The sequence below is a fragment of the Labrus mixtus genome, chromosome 5, assembly GCF_963584025.1.
Source record: "Labrus mixtus chromosome 5, fLabMix1.1, whole genome shotgun sequence".
Taxonomy (NCBI): Eukaryota; Metazoa; Chordata; class Actinopteri; order Labriformes; family Labridae; genus Labrus; species Labrus mixtus.
The window spans coordinates 8,981,336-9,006,628 of record NC_083616.1 but is presented as its reverse complement, the minus strand read 5'-3'; the positions used below and the strand labels follow the sequence as shown (position 1 = coordinate 9,006,628).

Genomic DNA, 25,293 nt, shown 5'->3' with positions numbered 1-25,293 from the left:
CGATAAAAATTTGTCAGTCCGACGTCATTGTCAGTGTGAGATCACTGATCTAAGTCCATTGGCTCGTTGTGGCAAGCCCTGCAGCTCATGTTGAAATTTCCGAGACGCGTGCTGAGCAACTGACCAATAACGACAGAGCGGATCGGCAGACCAATCAGAGCAGACTTGGTCCACGTGGGGTCTAACAGTGGGGGCTCAACAGAGTGTAGCTGACAGACTTTGAGCGTAGAGGGAGCAAGGAGGAGCAGTACATGAAAACAGACACTTTTTTCGAACTTTAGCTATTGTGAACGTACAAAAGTAGATACATAGATTAAATATACGAACCCCAAAAGGGCATAATGTGGGCTCTTTTTTTTTTTTTTTGTTTTCTCATACACCCAATTCACCAATGTGTTTGTAACACATCTTCCAAGAGCTGCCAACTTAATTCTCAGCAAACCAATTCAACATCCATTGCTTTCTGGCAATTAAAATGTTCAATAAAGTCTTGTTTAATTGTGTGCTTTACAAGTTCAACTCACTTGGGGACCTCTGCTAGCTGACATTTTAAGGCTTTACACATTTTTTAACAAGCAAACGAAACAGATCAAGCCATCTCGCAGCTATAGTGTGTCTGGATTAAGCCACAGTCAATTCGAGGTAAAGAAATAAACAAGAATGCTAGGGACAGGGGACTTAGACCTAGCTGCTAGCTGACTAACATTCGCAGACGTCATGTCAACATTTGACAGTGACATATGTCTGTACACTGAAAAAATGACACTACAACCCACAAAAAAGTTATCACTAGTTATTACTTACCCATCCAGTTAGTCCACTGTTCTCTTCCATGTTGTTGATCCTGCAGCAGTCATAGACGGTAAATTTGCATAAAAGCGTCTGCCAAATACCTAACCATAACCAGCGGTGGCTGCACAACACTGCCATCTACTGGTTGTTCAGGGGAGGGTGTACTCGTATTCGATTTCGGGGGTATTTATTTGTGGATTGCGGTGCGCGGTAAGAGTCTCAAAATTACGTCATCGAGAGAAAAGCCCAAAAGCTATCCACGAATGCAGAATCCACACACAAAGTCAAGCATATTTATACAAATATGTTTATTTATAAAATTAGATTATTTATTTGTATGTCACGTTTTTATTTGTATATTTATAAATGTATGCATATTTATACATATCATTTCAATATGTATAAATCTTTTTGAGACAATCTATCTCCATATAAGGATTTGTTAAAGGGGCTATATGTAACTTTCAAAAATACTGCGTTTGTAGTGACACCGCAGGCCGTTAGGCGAACTGCACCAGTAACCCATTGCTCGCTATCGCTCGCGTCCTCTTCATAAGTGCCTGTATGTACACAAACGAGCATCACCATCGACCGCGAAACACTGGATATTTACCGGCCTAATGTTTACAGAGGAGGTAAGTGGTCATACACATGTGAAAGTCTGTAAAGGAGTCTGTGGTGTGCTTGAGGCCGGTCGTTTATTTGTACTAACAGTTTCCATATTAGATTCATTCGCCATCCTACAAACAACAGTCTCGGCACGCACTGGCTGAGAGCAGCGTGTGGAAGTCGGCCTCTGGCTGTGGAGGTGAAAAGTGGGAGTGTGTGATGAGTTTGTACTGTTGATCTCTGTAAGCGGAGTGAGGAGGACGTTGAGAACACACATATAATGTTTTCCGCCCCGAAAAATGCGTCTGTTTGCGTTCACATATAGCCAAAAGCCCCTCCGGGTAGCCTAATCTCCAGAGTTTTTCAGGAGATTTCCTTATGTGTGAAAAGGGTTAAATATTAACAGTTACAGTATAATTCGACATGGCGAGACTTTCACCAACATTTGATGCTGTTCCAGTTGTGGATTTAAACTTACCTGAATATGGCGATATTGAATCATTGTCTGGACTGCATAAAAGCAGGGGGAGGACTAATACACTTGTTTATGGAGGTAACACCATGGTGTGTTGTGTGTTAATGTGACCATTGCTGTTTAAAATGAATAGTTGCATTTATTGAACTCCATATTGTATCAGTGTAAATGCAGCCGTCTACCCTCTGCAGTTTCACATTGTGTGTCGTTTCATAATGGCACAAATAAGGGTTTCATATCTGATATTTATAATGGGGAAATGAAACACAAAAAACAACAAAAGACCTCCGTCTTTGAAAAGAGGAGACTGTGGTTGCACATAGTTGGACATAAGGCAGAGTAGGAGTCAAGAAACCCAGCGCAATAATGAATCACACACAATCACTTTAAAACACTTAATACAGAATGAGTCAGAGAAATCAGAGATCACCTGCTGGTAGAAATGAATGAAAGCGAGTAGGTATGGATAATAATTATTTTAAATTACAGTCTTGGAAATCAAACAACTTAAGCTATGAAAGGATATTTTTCTAAACTGCATGAACAATTTTTGACAAACTTTCTTAAGCATGTCTCAACATGAGAACTGGCCCTCTTGCCCAGAGGCAAAATTAAAAGGCTCCAGGTCAGCTGATGTCACGTTCCAATTGGGCCAGTTAAAAGGCCTTAGGTGTTTTGTCATTGATTCTAGTGATTTCATCTTGTTTATTTCTACATCAACGTTTCCTAAGTGCCTGTGCACCAGCACAGTCAGCCACTGCTGTCACTCTTGCGAGCACACTCATTACACTACACAGATTGTAGCGTGTGTTTGGTCGCTTAAACTAGTAAGGTTGACTGTTTTTGAAACCATCGGTTCTCTGCCAAAAGCTGAGCAAAAATCAACCCCAAGAAACAAAAAGGCAAATCACTTGAGCAGTGACAGAGAAACGTTTTTTTAAAATAAATTACATTGGCATCTAGGGATGTAACGATTCACTCAACTCACGATACGATTCTCTCACGATTTATTTTACAAAATAAGACTGAAGACAAATTATGAGATTCCTCATGAAAACACCAATGCACATCGTAATCTCTTTGGCTCTTGCACTTGTTTTGACTAGCGGTGCTGCATACCGGCTTGTTAGTATGGTTTGGCCTCCCGACTGCCATGATTACGCCTGCATCTTTGAATCGATTTTTAACTGCCTCACAATTAATCTTTACATCCCCTTTGGCATCAGATCGGAGTATGGGTAGTTATGGCGTAACATATAGTTGTCTTGGGCGTTTAACTACATTTCTCAGCAGCTTTGTGTTGGCATCAATGTTTTACTATATATTTCATGGATAAATTAACATGGTCTTTCCTCCTGTGGATTTATTTTCCTGCTACATGAAGAAAAAAAAAGAAAAAAATAACATGTTTTTTTCTAAAGCTGCTTGATATACATTTCTTTTAGTTTTCATTTATAGCACTTAAAGAATTATTTATATAAATCACAATGGACTCAAGTCAACCAATGGATCAGCAAATGAGTTAGTGACCTAATAACTACTGACCACAATGTGTTAAATTGGATATCTGAGAGACTTTTAATTAAACTCCTCATTTATAGACCTTTTTTAGTATGTCGTTGTTTGGTGTTTATTATAAACTAATAAATTAAGTCATTTATTATTCATATGGCTTTCTGTTTTGATTTCCCAGGCTATGAATTGGAGTTGCTATTAAAACCAGTCAGCCATATTTAAACACAGTAACAGAGAGGCAGACAGCAGATTAGCTGAGATTACAGTTGGCTCTGTGGTAAGTTATTCACTTGACTCTGTTACGCAACACAGATGACAGGACATTACTTGTGTGTGTGTGTGTGTGTGTGTTTGTGCATGCTTCAGCTGCCGGAGCGTTAGATTTATCCCTCTGATTAGCCTTTGTTTTTACTAGAATGTGTGTTACGGCACATGTTGTTTTTCACGTTCTGAAAAGCATGTTTGTAAGTGCAGCCAAGGGCACACACCTCAGGGTTGATCTTTTTGTGGAAATATGACACACTTACAACAGTGAAACGTACAACAGCCTAAGTGGAGCGTAATTACAGGTTTTGTTCTGCTCATGCAGCAGGATTCTTCTCCGGATATGGCATATTTAGGCATACATGACGGTGCAGTTTGCAAGAAATGTGTCCTCCCTACGAATCAAAACATTAACTTGATGTGATGAGGACTATTGGTTTTACAAATAGAATATTCTCTGCCCATAATTAAAATAGCTGTGTATAAAATCTTGATACGATGTGTTGTGTAGTATGTTGTCTATTTAAATAACACCAGCATCTATGTGCATTAGGCGCAAGCCCCCTCTCGAACTGTACGCACACAATCAAGCCCTCTCATGCATAAATTGCAGCTTGGTACGGCTGCTGTCATGAGGGGCAAACAGAGGCACTCGGCATGCATGCTGCCATACAGAAGAACATTTCAAAGCTGATGAATAATTAAGTAGCAGTAAGGAAGTAGGTCAGCCCAGCAGACAAGTGCACTCCTCAGTTTCATTTCCTGCTCCTCTGCATGGAGAGCCGAGTGTCAGGTGGGCTTTAATAGAAGAGAGAATAAAGAGAGATTTGTAAATAGAGCTTCATAGATCAGAGGGATGCTGTCACATTGTGTCCTGCAGAGCTGAGGAGTGTAGGTGTAGAGGAGCGTATTCCTGGCTATTAATGATAAACAGATAGGAAAAAAAATACATTCACAATAATCCTTAAACCTCAATCAATGTGTGATTATTTGATGTTCATGTCTGTTTGTTGCATGATGTCTGGGGTGATACATTTAGACTCATTTGATATTAAATCATGTACAAGAGATGGTCAGGAAGAAGGGCTTTTAAAATACTGATTTCAGGCTGACTTTGACTGGCTTTGACTACTCTTATGCTTCTTAAATTTATGCACAGCAACCAGGCGATACTTTTGATACTTGTAAGTAAGACCAGATATTTCTATGAGAATCTCTTACCAAAACGCACAAAACATTTAAAAGAGATAACTTTAGTGTGAATAAATGTAGAATAATAATTTAATAGACACAAGTTCTTGCATAATGTACCATAGTCAACTACACAGATTAGGTTATAACCTTAAATATAAGAGTGAGTCACATCCTGTCTCTTACACATGAAAAACAGGTCATCATAGGAAAGAAGCAGCATGCCCTTAAAAGAACATTAATGGAGGAATCTGTTGTGACCAGGCCGAATAGTGATGCTTTTCTCCCTGATGAAAAGATCAAGTTTGAAAATACTACTTTATGGTGAAAAAGTTACTTATTGCTTCTTTAAATTACACCACAACATAACAGCAATGTTTTTTTTCTGTTAGATTTGTTCTGGAAGTGTGAAAATATATTTACAATGGTTTGGGAACTGATGACTACTTTTTAAAGATTGCACCCATATTCAACAAAATTCAGTGGTATTCCACAATAACAGGTGTCCCTTTTTTCCAATCAGATTCTGATATTCTGTCCGTGTTTGCTGCATCACGAAAATCACAGGACTGCTTTCTTTTCCTGTTAATGCAACATTGTAAACAAAACAAAAAACCCTATGTTGATATCGTAGAATCCCTGACAGATTTATTCATTTAATAGTTCTTTAACATTCTTACATTACAAAACTAATATAACATGTATTGATTATGTGTGTCCAAAGAATGTGTCCGAAAGCAAATTCAATCTGCAACCTGCAAGTCACACGGACCCGCCATGTTGAAAATCAACAACACTGAAATGATTAAAGATTGGAAAACTTGATGAGCTTTGATGTAGTTTGCTCAAATGTCACGAAGACAATTGGAAAACTTTGGTGATTGTTTAAAAGAGTGAACTGAGTCAGTGTTGACGGGATTTGGTGCGACAGAGCTCTCTGACTCATTTCTCAGTGAAGTGAACAAGTGTTTTTCCCTATTTTGTTCTTCTTGTAATGACATGGATTACAAAACAACTTAAAGCAAAGCTTAACTGTTAAATGTCTGTTAGGGATAATTTCAGGAAGACTGCTCAAGACATTCTCCTGACCTGGCCGTTCACATATGCTCCTCACAGCTGGAGACTATCCCTGTCAGATGGGAGGGGGGGTGGGGGAGTCTCCTGAGATAGGACAGGACGTGACGTAAGGTCGAGTGTATACATTCTATGCACCGTGCAGCAGTCACGGTATATAAACGTCACTCCCCCTACTATTGGCTCAAGGTGAATTTTCCGGAGATTATCTGCTGCGTTCTCACCTCACTCGGACTTGCTGCCGAAAAAATACTAGGTGTCTGGTAGGAGAAACTCTGGGTGAAGTCCTAGTGAAAAATGTGGCTGCTTGCCTTCACATACAGCTCCTCCTGGAGTCCTTCTCTGCCTTGGACACTTTTATTGTAAAATATTGCTTGACCTACATGAATGTAGTTATGGACTACACCTAGAGTGCAGACAGAGCTTATATACGTTAAAAAAACTATATTGTGTAGTGTAGATTTTTACAACAGACTTGTGTAATTTTAGATTTTTTAAGTCATCATTGACTCTTAAGAACTCAAATCTATCGACATTGTACGTTCATTTCAGTTAATTATTAAAGGCTTTATATGCGATTTTTCACACTTAAATATAATAGAAATCAAGTATATCCTCTGAAAATAACTCTGAGTCATGACTGTCTCCAATGAGTGTAACACCCGAGTCCTATCTTCAGTTTGTTTACATCGCCGGGACGGCCGGCCGACTCCTCCCCTCGCGAATAAAAGTTGTTTAATTGAGGGACTAGAGAAAATAATAATAACATAATATACTCACTGCTTAACTGTGTTTTCTAGATCACGCTCATTTCGGGTAAATTTACATGCAGTGTGAAGATACGAGCATTAGCATGCTAACACAACAATGCACCGCAAATTGTTTTGGTTTCATGCTGGTGCTCAAGGGCGACATCTACTGGATCAAAAAATCGCATGTAATCGCCTTTAATGTATATTAAGTGATTAAATGCTATCAACATTTACGTCTTTGTAAAAGGATTAACAGTTAACAAAGTTAAGTACATTTTTGATCAACTGTGCCCCCCACTGGTTTTAATAGACCAGTCAAATCACCAGTATTATTTCTACAGTACTGAAGAACCTTAAGAAGACGTATTTTCTAGTTACAACTTTTCCTTAAATATTTGCTCAGCCATCTAAACAAAAGTCAGTAGTCGGGAACAATTACTGTGTGAAGTGCAGTGTGTCAAGGCCCCAGTATTCAGCCCGCCAGCGAGCAGGGTGGGGGAGGGGGAGAGCCTTATGTAATTTCACAGTGTGGCTGAGGCGGCCGGCGGCAGGGGAACAGTCAGGAAATCCAATACTGTCCAGCATGGATACAGCTGGAAGATCACATCTGGAGCAGCCAATCACTGGCCCTGTTGACCTCATTCTTCTATTTCCTGTCCGAAACATTTACAGTCTCTTACTTCAATCTTTATTTGTATAGTGCCAATTCATAACAAATGACTTGACTGATGAAATGACGCTGTTTACAGAGCCTGTAATTCATTCAATCTCAAACACACTGAGTAGTTTTATCGGGTTATGAAACAAGCTAATATAATACTAATGCCTCAATGTGACCTACAAAAGCAAATAAGACCATAAGAAGAATATTGATTATTGTTGTTTTTTTATTTATTTTTGCCATCACTGTCACTGAATCAATGTCAGACAAGGATTTTACTGCACACAGTTTAAAAGTGCGCTTGATCACAATTTCCAGAGTGACTTAAAACGGTAAAGCTATGATACCAGTTTTAAATTAATAACCTGTATTCCTCACAGTGAGGATTAGGCGGGGGATACTTTGTGTGTAAGGTTGCATCAGCTTTTCCCAACTTTGTAGACAACTTTAAATAAATCAATATATTCAAACTAACTTAATTACTGCTGCAATCTGACCCAAAGTCTGTTTACCACTTGCCATCACTCACCCTCTGCTGTCACAGTGAACCCTTGTTGAGATGCTCTGTATGTGTGAAAAAGCCGAAGCGGTGCACTCCTTTTTTTCCCCTTGCTTTTTCATGTTGCTAAAATTGTCTCTAAAATGTCATGCTCTTAAATAAAATGAAAAGGTTACTGCTCTAACGTTGTAGCTTCAGCTTAACGTTTTAGCTCCAGATATCTGTAGTGAATCTTTTAGCTCGTAGCACGGCACTGTGCTGTAACATAAATGGCTCCAGGTATCTGTGGTGAAGCTTTTCAGCTTTTACATCCATAACTCTTCTCATAAATGTTCTCATACGTTCTTGAAGGGGTCAGACAGAACTCCTTTAGAAATAATTATACTGTACCTTGTACCCTAGTGATTTGTTGCTTTCAAACCATCACTGAGGCAGTACACCTGGAAGTTTCTCTCATATTTGTAATGGGGACGACAAAGTTAACTATTTGTTGTAGTTTCATCTTCCTTTTTCAGATATTTAAACTGAACTTTAAACCACCACCCCTCTAAACATGAGCCCTGTAGAAATTGCTTGCAGTTGTGGAGGTTGTTGGTGTGATAAACAAGAAATACATACAAACTGTTTTCGCCTTTATTGCTAGCATCGTCCATGCTATGTTGGTTCCACCTAGCAGAATGCGTAGTTTTCCTAGCGCACCGATGACAGTGTTGACGCGCGTGCTGCTGTAAACACAGGATGGCCTAGAGCTAAGTTGTATAGATCAGCTCCATGGATCGGCCTATTGTCACCTGATCTAGCTATTTCAGCCAGGATCTGACCAAATACTGATAACTTATAAATTCAACTGATACTGATTTTAAATGTTGTTTGTCTAATGCTACTTGGTTCCAGTTGAATATGTTTTTCACTCCTGGCTCTCTGCAGGAGTTGTCCTTGAGCTAATCATAGTGTCGTTAACTTTTTGGGAAGTGTGCCGCTCTGTTGGATTCAAACAAAGGTGTGACAGGCTGTGGTTTACAGAGATGATTGTACCTCTTTCCGTCAGGCAAATTATAGCTGTGCCAAAGTTGACTGGATGTTCATGCTTTTCTCACAGTGCCTTGGGTTGCTGACTGTGTTGTGCTGCTGATTTCCTGGTTGAAAGGTAAGCATGTGTAGAGCAAGATCAGCTTGTGATGTCAGGATCTATTTCACTGTTTAGTACCTAGAGCAAAGCTCCAGCCACCTGCCTGCCAGGAGCTGCACTATATATCAAGTCTGCAGAGCATACAGGTAGCCTGCAGCCTTTTATAGCACTACTCTGTCACCTATCATTTGATTTTATCTTCCTCTTGGTAACTCATTCTCTTGCTGACGGTAATAGTTGTCCGACATTTGGTTTGGATCTTTGTCATATGAAATTGATGCCCATCCTGTTCTGCTGTTTGATGTTTATTATACTTAAAATAAATCATCTTACTTTATGACCTGTGCACTATAATGGTCATGTGTTGTATTCCTATTCTTCAATGTCAGTATGACAATGGCTACCAAGAAAACATCCATCTGCCTTGTCAGTTTTGGTTATTATTGTTCTTCAGTTTAAAGGAATGTGGATGTGGTTGCGTTACCCATAATAACATATTTATGATCATCCTTTTTTTGACGATTGTTGTGCTGTTATTTCCCCCTCTTCACTTGGTCTCTTTCCGTTAACTCAAGACCTAAATATTTAGCTGATACGTACTGTGAAATGAATATAACACAGATAGATTGACATTGTGAAACACTGTACTGTGATATGAAAATCCCCCAGCAAATTTCACCAGTTTAATTTAGTGTACAGATCTACAGTTTAGAATCAGTCTGTTTATCATCTGAGTAATTCACAAATCTATCATCATTCAAAGATACCATTGTTTGGCACCTTCTCCAAACAGTCTGGGACTCAAAAGCTGGTTCTCGATGTGATTCTCAGATTTTTTATGCTATGTTAGTGGTGTCACAATAATCTATATTTATTTAATAAGTATGTATTTGGACAGGCTTTTGCACAATACAAGACTCTCAGAGTGTACAGAATCAGTGTTTCCCATATATTGATTAATCCGTGGCGGCCCGCCACATAATTGACAAGGACCGCCACGGATACATTTTTTGTATTCATAAAATTGCTGCGTGGACGAGAGAGAGCGCAGGCGCGCTATGAGTATGAAGAGCGTTAGATGTTTTCCCTGCTCCTCTCTGCTGTCATGACTGTGAGCATCGTGGGGAACATTGCAGCACAAACGCGCGCACACACACACACACACGCCCCCCCCAGAACTCCACCACCCAGATATTGCTTAATTCTGTGGGAAACACTGAGAATACATCGTCAAAGATATCTTAAATATCTCTTTTTAATTTCCTATAGGGGAAATTGCTTAAAAGTGTCTATGCAAATTGGCTCAAATATTAATATATTAACGTTTGAGAACATATGATTTGATAACATTTAATACACTATGTTGTCTATTATCAATTACTATAATTTAGTAGCTCATCATCAACCTACTAGTGGGCTAGCCAGCTAGATCATGCTAGCCTGTCGTGTTGTGTACCTCATGGTGAGGTCTGGGTGTCTGACGCTGAGGTGCTTGGTGAGGTTTGAAGTGTATACTTGCTTGTACGACACAGTTTTGTTGCATCTTTAGCATTCCAGAGGACACGTTGGTAGCCTGTTCTGTTTAGAAGTACAGGACACAGAGGTGATCGTAACAAATGTGGAGGCAGAGGCAATGCTTCTCTCTAACTTGACTGCCTTGCTTATACTGCAGCCTAGAGTAGATACAGATAATCATTTTTAATTATCTCAGTATCATACTCTCTGTCACTTACACTGGAGCCACATTTGACCTTCAAAAAGTACTGAACATTGGGAAGTTCTAGTGGCAAACCTGTTTGAATAAAAAGGTCAGACATTTTTATATACTGTGCATTAGGCACAACATTAGGCTGCGTTTATGTTTGTAGTCCATGACACCATGACACACAGAATCTTCATTCACAGCAGCAGGGTCCGAAATTAACACCCGCCAAGCGCCAAATGCGGGTAGATTTTCTGTTTGGCGAGTACTTTTCAGAGGGCTATCCGCCACAGGAAGGTTAAATGTTTTATCAAAAAGTCATAAAAAACTATGCTATGAGTATTAAGCACGGTTGATGTAGCCTAGCTGCAGCTACTTTTCCCTGCTCCTCTCTCTGCTGTCATGACTGTCTGTGAGCATCACGGGGCACGCTGAGACACACCAACATACATTGCAGCGCAAACGCACGCACTACTGCCTACAAATAATACAAAAAACAAAGGCCAGCAAATATATATATATTTTTTTTTACAATTTCTCAATTTCCTGATCTGATGACATGATCGAATCTGTGACTTAAATTTGTTATTGATTAAACAAAACATAATGCCTTCTCAATTAAATGTACTGTAACAGATGTGTATAGGACACAAAAACAAAATTTGTTATTTTGGCAGGTAAAAAAATATGTTTGGCCGGTGATTTTTTTCATCTACCTGCCACCTTGGCCGGTGAGTCAAAAAGTTAATTTCGGACCCTGCACAACAGTAAGTCAGATGTTTGCTCTGCTGACATGCTCCTTGTGTTTTGTAATTTCAAGCGAACTTTTCTTGTAGATTAGTCACATAAGCATGACTTGTTTTAGCTCATTTTTCTCAGATTACGTTGCTTCATGCAATGTGGCAGGCTAGCATGTATCCATGTTGATGGTTTTGTGCAGCATTATATATAATTAGTGGTTAAACGGATCAGGCTTGATATGTGATCCTTTTGGATCATCCTGGGTCGGGGCCCCACTTGATCCGTGGATCGGTGGAAAATATATTGGTGTAGACGTTAATAAAAAGGCTACTGAAATGAAAGCAGTTTTTAAATATTGCCATGTAGACCTAATAGTCTAATAGTCTTTAGTCTAATATATGTAGTGCTTTCACAAATGATATAAAATATATTTCATTATACTTATGTTCAATAAATGAGGCTTTACTGCATGGATGTTGTTCAAAAAAACAAGAGGGCCTCTGAAGGTATTAGGTTTTGCAAGGTACCCTGGGTATATGAAGTGCTTTGCAGTACACCATCCATCTTTCTGATGAAGACAAGAAAACATTCAAAGTCACATGGAAAGGAAAAGTGATCCTGCTGGATCAGTTTTAAGGAACTGTGGTTACCGAACGGCTTGTTTACCACTCAGATTACCCTTGTTTCTGATCCCTGACCTTAATAAACCTCTTGGGTCTAAAATACTGAAGCTTTAGTGGATTAATCGTAAGAGCTTTGTTTTCATGTTTAATGTGGATGGACAGTTTGGGAGGGGGAGTCTGGAAGTAGAGAAACGAACACATGATGGATGTTGAAGCCAATACAGGAGTTTCTAGAGATTAAGGCTGTTTGATGCCTCCTGTCGTTTTGACGTGGAAAGGATCGCTAAGTTTCTCTGAATCATACAAAATTATACAAAATTTGCAAACGGTATGGGTAGGATATAGCAGGGGTCTTAAGTTTAAATTTAACAAGATCGGGTTCGAGGAGATTACCTCACACCATGGTTGGCAGCGTATACAACTACTACGCTTAGTTGTATCAACTATCTGTGTGTTTCTGTGTTATCACACACCCACAGTGTTCACTGGCAGTGCTTGGTCTTAGAAAAGGATTTGATTGGCAGAGAGGCCACACACAGATAACGCAGTCAAAAGGGTTATTTTTAACTAAAATAATCAAACATACCAAATAACTCGTGATATCTACTGTCAGTGTGAGAAATCAGTCATAGTGGAAATGTGGTGAGATGTTTGTGGTAAATGCAGCAAACCAAACGAAGGAAAGGCTGAGTCAGTTAGAGTCTCAATCAGTACAGTATCAATCACACAGTATATTGCTTTTCTGAAGGGCCCACCCAGCTGAGCAGGTAACAGGTGATGGCCCTCCCAACTCAACCCACATGCCAACTCCAAGCACCTGAAAGAGCAAGACAGGGCTGAGAGACATGGTGCTGCCTGTTCATTTAACACTAAATCACTTTTTGTTCTGATAAATTGATCTGGACCACCCATGCTGGTCCTAAGATGAAGGTCATGTGTGAATCAATCTTCAAGCTAAGGATTGCTTGTATGCATGGCGATTTTGAGTGGTTCCATATTGATATGGAGGGTAAGCAAACGAGAGCCTTCTTGTCCGGGGCCTTTTGTTAATGAGGCTCCAGATAAATTCTTATGAGACCTGACAGGGTGCCACATTCCTAGGCTGAGAGTCCTAGCAGCCCCCCTCCCCTTAGCTTAGCTCTCTCTGGCTCCGCTTTAAAGAATTCTGATGTTGTTCCCAGACCAAGCATTGTGCCCATTACTGTTTACTCATCTGCCTCTTAGTACCAGCTGCATGTATTTGAACTGAGCCAGATTCTCTCCTGGTTGTCAATGTAATAGTAGACCTTGTTGCTGACAGCTCAATGCTCTAATATGATTGTTTTCTGTGTGAACATATTTTTTTGGGCTGAAATTAAGTCTAAACCATTTATTTTAGGCCGATTGTCTATTCACAGCACCCTCGCTTCTATCAGTTTCCAAGCTATGCTATTAAGGCTCTTAACAAAAACGTGTTAAAAGCTGATGAATCCCTTGTTCTGACTTTGAGACTAGAGCTTCAATGTCAAGCTACCAAGTGGAACCAGACAGAGATTTGATGAACTGTTTATGTCAGGAGAATTAAACTGTTGTTTTGAAGTCAGCCTCCTGCTCTCCTTGGCAGACGGGAAGCCGTCTGTGTGCTCTGTGCTAGTATTTCCACAGCCATTCCTGAAAATGTGGAGGAGGGGTGGGTGGGTGTAGGGGTAAGAGGATGAAATATTGGCTTGCACCGCTGAAAGCTGGGGCCCACTCTACTCTGTGCAGAAGACGAAAGCAAAAAGAGAGGGGGAGAAGGAAAAGCGCGCTAGAGTGAGAAGAGTGAGGTGAGTGAGTTCATTCGCAGTGCTGGCTGTGAGCCAACGACTTCCCTGTGGGTGTCTGTAGCAGTGCCAGTGCATGTGTTTAGCCTCCTGTCTGGAAGGCCCCCTTGCTTCAGAGTTTATGTCAAAGCTCTCTCATTGTGTTGGCCCCTCTCGTCTTGATTCAGGTTTTTTTTTGTCCTGAGTAGATCTTGTGACTGCCTTCAGATTTGTTTTTGTCCTCCTCAGTGAAATCTCTCTGGACTGGCCGGTCATCAAAGAGAGTCTTCAACAGAGGATGGCTTATCTCACCTTCTCCTGCTCACCTTTTTTTCTTCACACATTTGCATGCTTTGTCAATATAAAATAGTCTTTCACCAGCAGTGAGGTTGGTCTACTGGAAGTTTAAACCACTTCCCCTTTTGTGAATTGTTTACCTAGGTCTGTCAGATCAAACCATGAGAAGCTCCAGTTACTTGAAAATATTTGAAGCCGCAGTTTTGGCTACTTGACACAAAGGCAAAGTCCCGGGTCAGTGTGAGAATTTCAGCAGCGCTTCCCTATATCATGGCCTCTCTGAGCCAGTGTTTACAGAGCTTCTCTGTTCCTTAAAGCCTGAGCAATGTTCAGCTGTTGGTTATAGAGCCCTTTGCATAACTAAAATCAAGTGACACTTTGTGTTTGTGACAGTCGAGCAGGAAGGAAGGACAGATAGTGCCTCTCTTTGTTCTCCTAAAAAGTCCAAACTCAGTCAGACAATGGAGACTGGCACACTGGCACTCCACACTATTAGACCATGTCAATAAATAATGTAAGTTCTAGGCGGTGTTGTGATCTGGTTTGTGTGACTGGCCATTACTGTCTAACTGTCTAACATTTATTTACTTCACTATTTAGATTGGACATTTTAAAGAACTACTGTAAGGAACTATCACCACCAGGGGAAATAGTTGCCCTGTCATTGGTGCTATTAAACTAGTATTACATAATTTATAGACCACTTTTTGGCTGGGGATTAACAATGTGTTTTTGTGTTAAGGTACAAGGTACATTTAGATGCCATACTTCTGTGAAAAAACTGTATTTTCCCAACAAGTGTAGATTGCTTCCTGGACTTAACTATCTTATCACCACTTATCTTTCACTAGAAGAAGGCACAACATAATTCATGTACACAGTGCACTACCTGTGCCAGCAGTGACTTGTGACACTGCCCTGGTTTGTGGACATAAAAGTACTACTTAATGCCAATGAACTCCACTGTTGTGGAGAACAAACACATGCTCTGTTATCAGATCCAAACTGACAAAAAATCCAACTAATGTGGACTGACAGATGTTATGATTTATACAAGGCCAGTAAACATGACCTTGTACTTTACTCCACTATATGTTTACATCTTTCAAAGCATCAAGGACAGCTCTTCACTTAGGACTTGTTTTCTTTATTGATAGAAAGCCATTGTTAACATGCATTGAAACTTGTAGTTATCATCTTAATGCTCCTTTTTTGATTCTTAAATATGGACATAATTTCTACCCATATTACTTATACTTAACCTCTGTTTTAAATCTCTTTCTGACTTTATTCATTACATTTTAGGGAGGTCGTCTTGGTGCTGATGGCTTTTCCATTCAGTAAACAGATTACGTGAGCACAATCTTGTCTAGATTTTGATCAGTGCCATGTTGAGCCCATATTTTTCTTTCCTGCCAAAATCGTCCGGTCACGGTCACCCACTGATCTATCAGTGCACCTTTAGTTGAGAGTACTACTGACTAATTTCACATGCTTTTGAGATTGTCTGAGTGAAATGGCTGCAGTAACGAGATGAGCACGGCCGAAAGTTGAATTTTAGGTGAAATACACCAAAAGTATTAGGGATGGGATCACCAGAGGCCCCATGATACCATATTATTACGATACTTGAGTTATTATTGCAATTTTAAACATTTTGCGATATTCTGAGAATTGCATTACAATATATTTCAATTTAACTTGTTTAACTGCATATTATGTCCACAAAATTAAACTAAATCAAGAACTGTTTTGTCAAATAAATCTCTTTATCTCACTTCAGTCTTTTTATTTCTACACAATGGAGTCAAGCCCACACACTGACCAACACTGTGGTCAAAGTAATGCTGCATGCACCTCTCAATCTGAACTGTTAGTATTTCAGTCTAATTGAATGTGAGCATGATTTTTTAACAATGCAACTTGTTCAAAATGAACTGTGCTGCCGCTTCAGCAATTCATAATTGCAATAAAAAAAAATCACATTTGCTATTAATATAATAAAAATATCAATACTTAGCGGCAAAAAAATCGATATAATATCGCCACACCAAAAATCGCGATTTGTTTCCATTGCGTTGTCTTTGAGAGTTTTAGGCTATTTTTCATAATACTACTTATGAATATCTGTTTAGATCCATACTGCTGAAACAAAAGATCTTCTCAAAAACATTCAGGGACTTCACCAGGAGATCATCAGAGACACCACTATGTTAACATGACTGGCTGAATGAACACCATGTGGCATGAGAGTGATGTATGGAAGTATATTAACAACATAGTAAACAAAATGAATATGCAGTTTCAGCTCCTTAACGTTAAACTAGTGTTTCATCAAACTAGTAAAATGATAAACCACGTGTAGAATACAGGAGACAGGAATAATAGGCCATGTTTCATGTTCTCAGACGGTCAGACTTTGTGAAACATTAGTGCTTTGGCAAGCTCATGGTGTTTCTGAAGACACATTACAAGCTTCTATCGTGACAAAAAACCCCAAAAATGAGCGAGGAATTGATGTGTGTTGTTGACATGGTAGCTATTACTAACTTGATGGCAGCTCCTACTGCGGAGTAATATGAAACTTGCCATTTCTTTCCACACTCTAGTATTCTTAACAAATTTAAAGTTTGATATGGAGATACATAAATTCCCATTTGTAGTATGTTTAGTCATCCTACATGTTGGTGTGTACCCGATTTTACTTATTTATCATTCTGATTCATATCTGACACTCCTTGTTGATAAGACCACTCTGGTTTGCATAATGTCAGCTGGAGTTAAAATCTAGTGCCTGACTCTCGAGGTCTACATCTCGATCTGTCGATGAGTTATTTTTGTTTGCTCCAAAGCCCCATTAGACCCAGAGTATTTTTGGGTTCGCAGGCCAGCGGCTTGACTTGGCTGGTGTGTGTCTTAAGTGTGAGGACAGTGGGCCATTCAGTCAGCAATGGAGGAGCAGTTCAGCCTAGCAGGTGCAGGGGCGCTCAGTCCTTTACTCTGAGTGATGTAGGGGGGAGCAGCTGTGTGAGGGAGGTGATATCATTCTGTCATCCTGGGAAGACAGACATACACACACAGTTTCATCTATCACTACCTTCAGTGTTAGCCACAGTAAACATCATTGTTTCTGGGCAGCAGTTACACATATTGCATAATGTTTTATACATTGTTCTGTGTAGCTCTAAAGGTATCAAAGCCATCAAATGGGGTTCTTCTAATCTAATCTAATAAAAAAAAAAAAATTGTCCTCTACAGGTTGCAGGCTAAGAGAAGCAGCTGATAATGCCTGGCATCTCCTCCGGATCCACACCCACTTCCGGCCTTTAGAGGAAGCGGCTGTGCCAGCATGTCCTCTCATCCTCAGTCTGTACCCCCGGGCCGGAGGACTGTGGATACCCGGCACCTGCCAAACCCCGTCACTCTACCACTGCAGCTGCAACGGGCACACACGGTAAGGGGCGTTCAATGGCACCACTGCTAGTGCCTGAGATTTTTAGAGATTCGTCTGTCATAAACAATATGTACTTGTTGGATATTGTGTAAACAAGGCATTACTGTGAACCAATGCAGAGAGCATGACCCCAGGGGCCCCTTCTGATGTTTTAACAACAGAAACATTCCAAGGTTGCAGTGTTGTGCACACAAAACTGTTCCCTCATTAGATGTTTGAGTTGAAAGTTCATGTTTTCGTTGTGGCCTCGCATTAAGGCCTTTCCCATTATTTTCACCCACATCACCTAATTATCAAGATTATGTTCCTCTACATATCAGGGCTGTCTATGCTTCAAAGAAGAGGCCTCTAGCTGATGCACAAGTTAATTCAGTGACCTCCAGTGTTCACAGGTCTCTTTTTGTTCTGGTTTGGCGGTAGAATTGAGGGCTTACCCCCCCAGGATCCCCACAGCTGCACCTGTAGTTAATCCTTCCCCTCTCTCTTATCATCACATTCAGCAGGAGATCAAGGTTGACAGGCTGTGTCCCACAATCCCTGATTGGCAAACACACACTTTTACAGTAGCTGCATGGGTTTCCCCACTTGTGTGACACACAAATAGAAGCAGAGGGAGAAAAGAGAGCTGGAATGAAAAGGACTGGGTGTTAAATGAGAAAAAAGGCAGGACATGGAAATGCTTAAAATGTTTTTTTTTTTTTTTTTAATATTTATATTTTTAAACAAAGGATTAAAGTAGGGTATCTTATTCCCCACTGACAACTTGTCATGATTTATTTTTCCAGGAAGTGGGACTGATTGACTACCACTCTCATCATGCTAGAGACTACAGCTCTCACCTGGCACAACCCCATCGCCGTCGGCCGTCCTTGCTTTCAGAGTTTCAGCCTGGAAATGAGAGGTATGTCCATCAAGCTCACAGTCTTTTCTTAGGAGCAAAAAAGTACAACTACTAAAGATGGCAGTGTGTTTTGATTGTATGCATTTTCCCCATTGTATGTTTGTATAAATGATTTGTGCAGTGTTATTGACTGTACAAACACAACAGAGGGTAACCCCAAATTCACACATATTCCATCCCCACTGGATCAGTTTCTGGAAGCGTAGTGCACTGATGACCAGCTGTACACACATCAGAGGATAACTACTACAATATCCCGCTGAAAAAAAAACATGCAAACAACATGTTCCTTTGTCTTTCTTTTTTCTTTTCATATATATTTTATTCATTTTTCACATAACAAACACAGCACAAGACAGCACAGACGTAGCCAAATTACTGAAGAGAAAAAAAAAAAATATATATGTATATGCTTTGTCTTTCTAAAGATGATTTGGTGTTCATTCTGTGCCTGTTTTGACATAATGTTGATAAAGTGATGAAAAATATGATCGCGAGTCCGTATGTTGTGTTTTATTTTGAAAATGACCGGATGCTCTGTGCGTTTCCTTGTCTGACTTCCTGTCCGGGCTGTCATATTCTGTCCAGCTTGACGCGTGCCCGCAGTGTACTCTGTCAAAAATAGACTCGCAGCGTATTCGAAATGGAGCAGAGCGTAGTGGCGTTGGCGGCACGCTCCGGAGACGGACCGCAGTGCTCGCTGTGTGAACACAATGATTGACTAGAGTGGCAGCTAACTATGGCCTAGTGTGCTGACAGACCGCGGCGTGCACGGCGTATGTGTGAATTGGGGGTAATGTAACATGAAAAGCACAATATTTATGATTTTATACATTTTTCGAACTGCATTTTTGTGTTTCAACGTCAATCAGTGCAAGAATATTGTATTCCATTAGTATCCCAAGTGTTTTTTTAACCTTTTTCATGCAGTATTATTCTAGTAAAGCCTCCGCCTGTTAACCCTCCCCCAGTGTAATCCTTATGTAATTGGCATCCGCGAGCCGTTCTCTGTAATGTTGTGTTAAACGGCTCTGCGGGGCAATGGAGCTTGCAGGGTTTTGCCATCTTCAATAGACCAATAGTAAGTCTGCCAAAGCATTGTATGTATAGTACTTTCTCTCTGGAGACTCTGGTCTTGTACCTACCAAAGGTTGTTTATTATTTATTTAGCTGTGCTCTTCGAGGATGAGTCTCGATGAGCATTTATAAAAGATTCATGGGAATATCATGAATTTAACATTATGCACAGAAGATAGGAGGATAAGTCACAAGATTGTTTTTTTTCTCCCAGTTGATTGTCATGGCAAATCTTCTGGCAGATGTTAAAACATGCAAGAAGCACAAAAGTAACCTTTCAAGAGGCAGAATTTACTAGAAAACAGCTGGAAGATGTACAATGTGTTGTGTACAGAGCAGGGCCAGTCTTTCCAAATATGCCAGATCATTTGTGCACCTTTAGCTCCGGGAGCACAATGGAGTAATAACAGCAGACAGCAGATGGTGGAATGACTCTGTAGCAGTGTGTGGTCGTCGCATGTTGTGTCGGTGTCTTTAAATATCAATCAGATGGGATTAGGGTCTTCACTGTAAAGCACTGAGCTGGTAGAGTCAACAGTTAGCTTAGCCCAGGCAACACACACTACGGAAAATCTGGTTCTGGGTTGACGCACAAAGAAACTCTTACTGTTCAACCAGCTCCTAAATAGCTTCATTCAATGACTGGTGCCTTTGACAGTCACTATATTGGCTGTGTTTCTGCAAAATAGATGCCTTGTTTACTTATACTGTGAATATAAGATAGTTAGCAGTTAGTTTCTTTGTGCAGACTGGGAAATAAACTGCCTTTGCTGGCAGGTGCCCGTGGGTGGTGAGTCTTTCAGTTAGATCTATCGAGCGTTCAACATTCCTTCACAGAGCTTAGTATCCGGCTTGAAGCCCTTATTCTACACTCTCATTCAGAGTGTGAATAGCGTAATTCTGGCCTTGGCGATTCTTCAATCTATTCTGCTCTCAGATGTGTGTTCCCTTTTTTCACAAGTCTCAGTAATTCTGCACACCATGTCTCCATTTGTGGCGGGCTCAGGGTTTTTCACATTCTGAGTGAGAATATAAGAGAAGTGTGATCTCTTTTCTCTGTGTTACATCTACATATCCTTCATCTCCTCTTCAGTTGTCTTTGACTAAGGACAAGAGGACATTTTGCTGTTTAGTTAATGCTCTAAATTAACCCTAATTATAGGTCAGAAAACCACCACAGAATAATCATTTGTGGGCCACTATACTTGTGTGTTTGTTTCATGCCCCTCTTAACTCGAAGCAATATATCAGTCACTCCGCCTCTTCCCATCTGTGTGAGATCACCCAGACTACTTGAGAAAGGAAGAGAATACATTTTATAGCAGGCATAACAACACAGAGTAAGCACTTAACAGGGTGTCGTTTCAGGCCAGAACAGAGAGTGCAAACAAACCTGCTGCAGTACTGCAAAATGAGTTTGTGTAAAAGCTGTGATTATTCTTCTCATGGAACTGTGAACTGTGAATAATGTCGTTAATGGATATCAAAGTAGTATCCTTAGGGCTTCTGTTTAGACCTCAGCATGCGCATAGTTGTTAAAGAAAAAAGAAATCTGGATATTTGCACTAGGGTTGTCACGATGCAAGAATGTTAATCTTTGATCCGTTTCTAGTCAAACTCAAACAATATTGATACCTGCTTTAAAACCATGGCAAACAAAAATAAAGGTCCCAGGCCTCCAATTTCAGGCAATTTCTTTTTAAAACATTTTTTATAACCCAAATTCAGACAGTATGCAAAAGTTTTTGATGTTGAAACATTGCTAATGTATTTATGCAATTCAGACAGTGTCTCCTCCATTGTCACCTCCTCCGCTCTTTGTCTGGTAGTAAGAGACAAAAACTTTATTTTAAATACCCTCGATCATAAAGATAAAAATAATGGGCAGTGCAGAGGTGCAGTGCAGTACTAGGGATGTAACAATTAGAAAAATCTTGCAATACGATATCGCTGTAACAAGTCCATGGTACAATATTTATATATATATATATATATCTATATGCTATATATTTTATATCAATGCTATCAGTATTTGAAAACAGCTGTTTGATTTTGAATGAAAGGTTTAGAAATTCATTCATTTAATTCCCAATTGCAAATATGTGATCAATTACTTTTCTGGACCATTCCTATATGTAACCTTCCGATCTCCATTTTAATTTCAAAAATATGGTTTACATTTATTTCAAGCATTCAGTTGTAAGTACCTGAGTCACTGGTTGCTTCAAACACTTAGTAACATTTTGTTCAGCAATATGAACGGAAAAGTTTCGGGCTAAAGCAAATTTTGCATGAAGTTTTTTCGACTACACCCGTCCCTCCTCTTTCATTCATTCCAGCTGTGGTGCAGTTTGCTGGCCACTCGCTCTGTTAACAGTGTCTGTATCGTGCACAGCTGTGGAGCTGCTCCTCTGGGGAGTTATGCAGCGATTGGCAGCAGCAAAAGCGCTGTAGTGCTTTTATAATAACAGGCTGCTATCGGGTTCACATGATCTCTGCTCAATCCTAATGGGGCCAAAACCAGTAAAAAATAAATGGTGGTGGGGGGGTGTTGTGTTGTGTTGCCCCCAGTCCCCCACCTCCACACGTATCTCTTTCTGTCACCCTCCAGACAAATTCTCGCTGGGGATCAGATTATTCTGCACGCTCACAAGAGGGATGGGGAGAAAGAAAGAGGGGGGGGGGAGGGAGAGTGGGAGTGGGAGTGGGCTAGTGCTTGATGATCTGATTATGTAAGTGCCAACCCTCAATGGAGATGAGGAAGTGTCTGACTGAATGAATGAGAAAAATGTGTTCTGGGAAGTAGTCACACACCATCTGGGTATTAATTTTATCCCCTTATTTTAAGGTTTAACTTAAGCAATCACATGGATAACCATGCACAATCAGTTTCTTTCCTCTACAACCGTGATACATTTTTAACATGTATATTTATTCATATTACATAAGTACACATTTATCTCCCTTATAAATCTCTGGGGATTGGTGTGATTGTTACGCCACGCCACCAGCGGCCTGCTGTGCAGAGAACAGGCTCCATGCTCTTGGCACATACGGGAACCACACACTAGACTGTTGTGGGCCTGGACCAGCAATTATGGTTGTGTTTTCCCTCTTCTCTACAGATGCCTCTTCCATTTTAACACAGGCTGCAAAGTCACTGACATTCTGGCATCTGGCTGCAGGGCCAGTGGGAGAGAACTGTTACCTCAAACAGAACCGAGAGAGTCATTTCCACGGGGCCTAATATCATTTCTTAGTAACTTCTGCAGTCAAAATTCAGAAGCTGTCATTTAACTTCACATGCTCGCAATCTTAACCCCCCTCCAATAAACTAATGAGTTAAACGAATGTGATGAACATATGCTGAAGGTGGTTTACACTAGCACCACACACAGTGGATCACGATCAGATCACATTACAGTGCGTTGCCCCGTTCTGTTTAAATTAAATCGTCATTGACCCTCGTCTCTCACTCAGAAGATCAAATTTGTCTCAATATTTTTAGCTGACTGTACATAAAAGATATACATTCAATACATTGACATACTTTTCTATTCTGTTTTGTTGTTTGTGTTACAGAGGACAAGAGCAGCATATCCGCTATGAACACCTCTACCTGCCAGAGCACAGCGGGCAATCAGAGGTGGAGTACACGGAGATCAAAAGGCCTCGTTTAGACATGGTACCAGAGTCTTTGATGAGGCCTTCATCCCACCGGCTGCCATTGCCTCTGGGAGGGGCTGAGGATATGGCAAAGGTCAGTAGTCCCTGTAAAATACAGCGCATGATGTCGAGATGTTTGTGTATACGATATGAAATACGATTTGTGATACGTGGCCCACAATAATAACAATTATATCACAATACATAGAGATACTGTGCTATTTGATATATGGCAAGACAATCTTACTTTTTTCCTCATTTCTTCTCAAATCTTTTCGGGTTGACGATTTGTCAAAAGGCTTTTCATATTACTTGTTTCCCCCCACGTGTAACTGCTGCAGTCTGGCAGTGTCTAAATAAATATAGATTTTTTTTTTTTGTTGGTCATCTTCTCCGTTCTCATTTCCTGACCCGGGGAAACCGAAATTCTTTCACACAGTCAGATTTAAAAGTTGCTGTAGCATTTACAATTTCAACGACTCTCTGTTCTCCCTCGCAACTACTGCCGGTGTCGGCCATTTTCGCTAAACTGAGGCAGCGAGCGGATGATTGCAGCATGGGACGATGCTATCTGTAGTTCCCACATCCATCCGCTCTGCTCAACTGAAGACATATTGTTTCATACCATCACAGGTCCATGATGGTATTGAGACACTTTTAAAGTAGCGATATCATGAAAATGACGATACCGTTACATCCCTAGTTTACAAGCTGCAATGAACAATGCGACTGACTCTTCCTTTAAGTATGAACCAGTTGATTTCAATTCTGCTACTAAGCCATATTTACAGATATGTTGACCACTTATTTCCTGTTATTATTCACACTGTATTGTGGAAATCTTTTGTGGTTGATTAATCCTGGCAGCCTCCTTCTGAGCCCCGCACATTATTATTAGACGCGCTGCAGCAGAAGTCGTAGACATGAGACTCTGCTTTGTAGGAGCTGGAGCCCTGTGAGCAGCAGCGGGAAGACTAAGGGAGTTGTGAAACAGCAATTAATAAATAATAGAGCTGACCTAGATTTCTAAAGACTGAGGATGAAATTGTGTGAGCTGCACATCAAAAGGACTTGCTTGCAGTGTTGAAGCACTGATGGGGAGGTGTTCCTGGCATTACACAGTGCTTCAATCTGCCAGGGGAGGCAGACAGCCAAGGAATGGTAAATAGATACACCAATAACAGAGGGTACAGGAAAAAAAACATTGACTTTTAAGCTAGCAGGGAAATATTCAGGAATGCCAGTAATTCCCCTCAGAGCGCAGCGGGCTGTAAACCCATTATATAAGACATGTCAGATGCAATCACTGCATGGAACAAGTGCACAGAGTGATAGAAGGGAGAGAGGGAGAGCTGCATCTGAAAATGAGGCAACGGGTGAATGCAGAAAAGGGAAAGGGAGGAGTAATAGACAAAGACCAACAGGAAAAGAGGGAGTACAGGCCAGTAGTATCAGACAAAGCTTACACTTGTGTTATGACTCACACTGACAATGAATCACAGAAGGACAAAAGCATCGTTTAGTTACTGTTACCAATGTTCAATGAGTCTGATGTGACCCTTAGTGGTAAGAAAGGGAATAAGGTGCAAAATCATAGCAGAAGAGACTTGGTTTACTTGGGTACTGATGGCTAAAAATTATGACTACTATCTGTAAATGACTCAAAGACTGAGCACTGATATCAGCCATATTTATACTGTTAAGCAACTCTTCATGAGACAAAGTTGAATAAACCACGAGAAAGGGATCCTGCTCAGACCACTGCTGGCAATGTGTGTGAATGGGTCTGTGTAAGCTAGCATGGTGTCCTTCATGACAAGAGCTAGACCAATAAATCATCTTGGCTGACAAAGTGAGTGTTTGCCTATCAAAGATGAATATGTGTTGACTTTTGAAGCTTCAATCTAAAAGATAGATAATTCTATCATGAGGCAAGAAAACCCTGAGTCACATCATGTTTTGTCAGTTGATTCGCTGCAATGTTTTTGCCTAATTAGCTGGTCTGTGGTAACCATGGGAACAAACACAGTCATAGAGTGCAGGAGAGTGTGTAGGTTGCTTGGGAACAGGTAAGGTTCAGTTAAAAAGTA

General features: G+C 40.4%; 1 protein-coding gene across 11 annotated transcripts in view; it reads left to right on the top strand.

Moving 5' to 3' along the window:
• ncor2 (nuclear receptor corepressor 2) overlaps positions 1–25,293 on the top strand; it is a 96,724-nt gene that overhangs the window by 5,488 nt on the left and 65,943 nt on the right. For all 11 annotated transcript variants that reach the window (XM_061037635.1, XM_061037629.1, XM_061037626.1 and 8 more), the window contains exons 2-4: positions 17,364–17,559; positions 18,345–18,460; positions 23,120–23,297. In XM_061037635.1, the coding sequence (XP_060893618.1) occupies positions 17,455–17,559; positions 18,345–18,460; positions 23,120–23,297 (399 nt within the window). In that variant the 5' untranslated portion in view covers positions 17,364–17,454. The remainder of the gene's footprint in view (positions 1–17,363; positions 17,560–18,344; positions 18,461–23,119; positions 23,298–25,293) is intronic.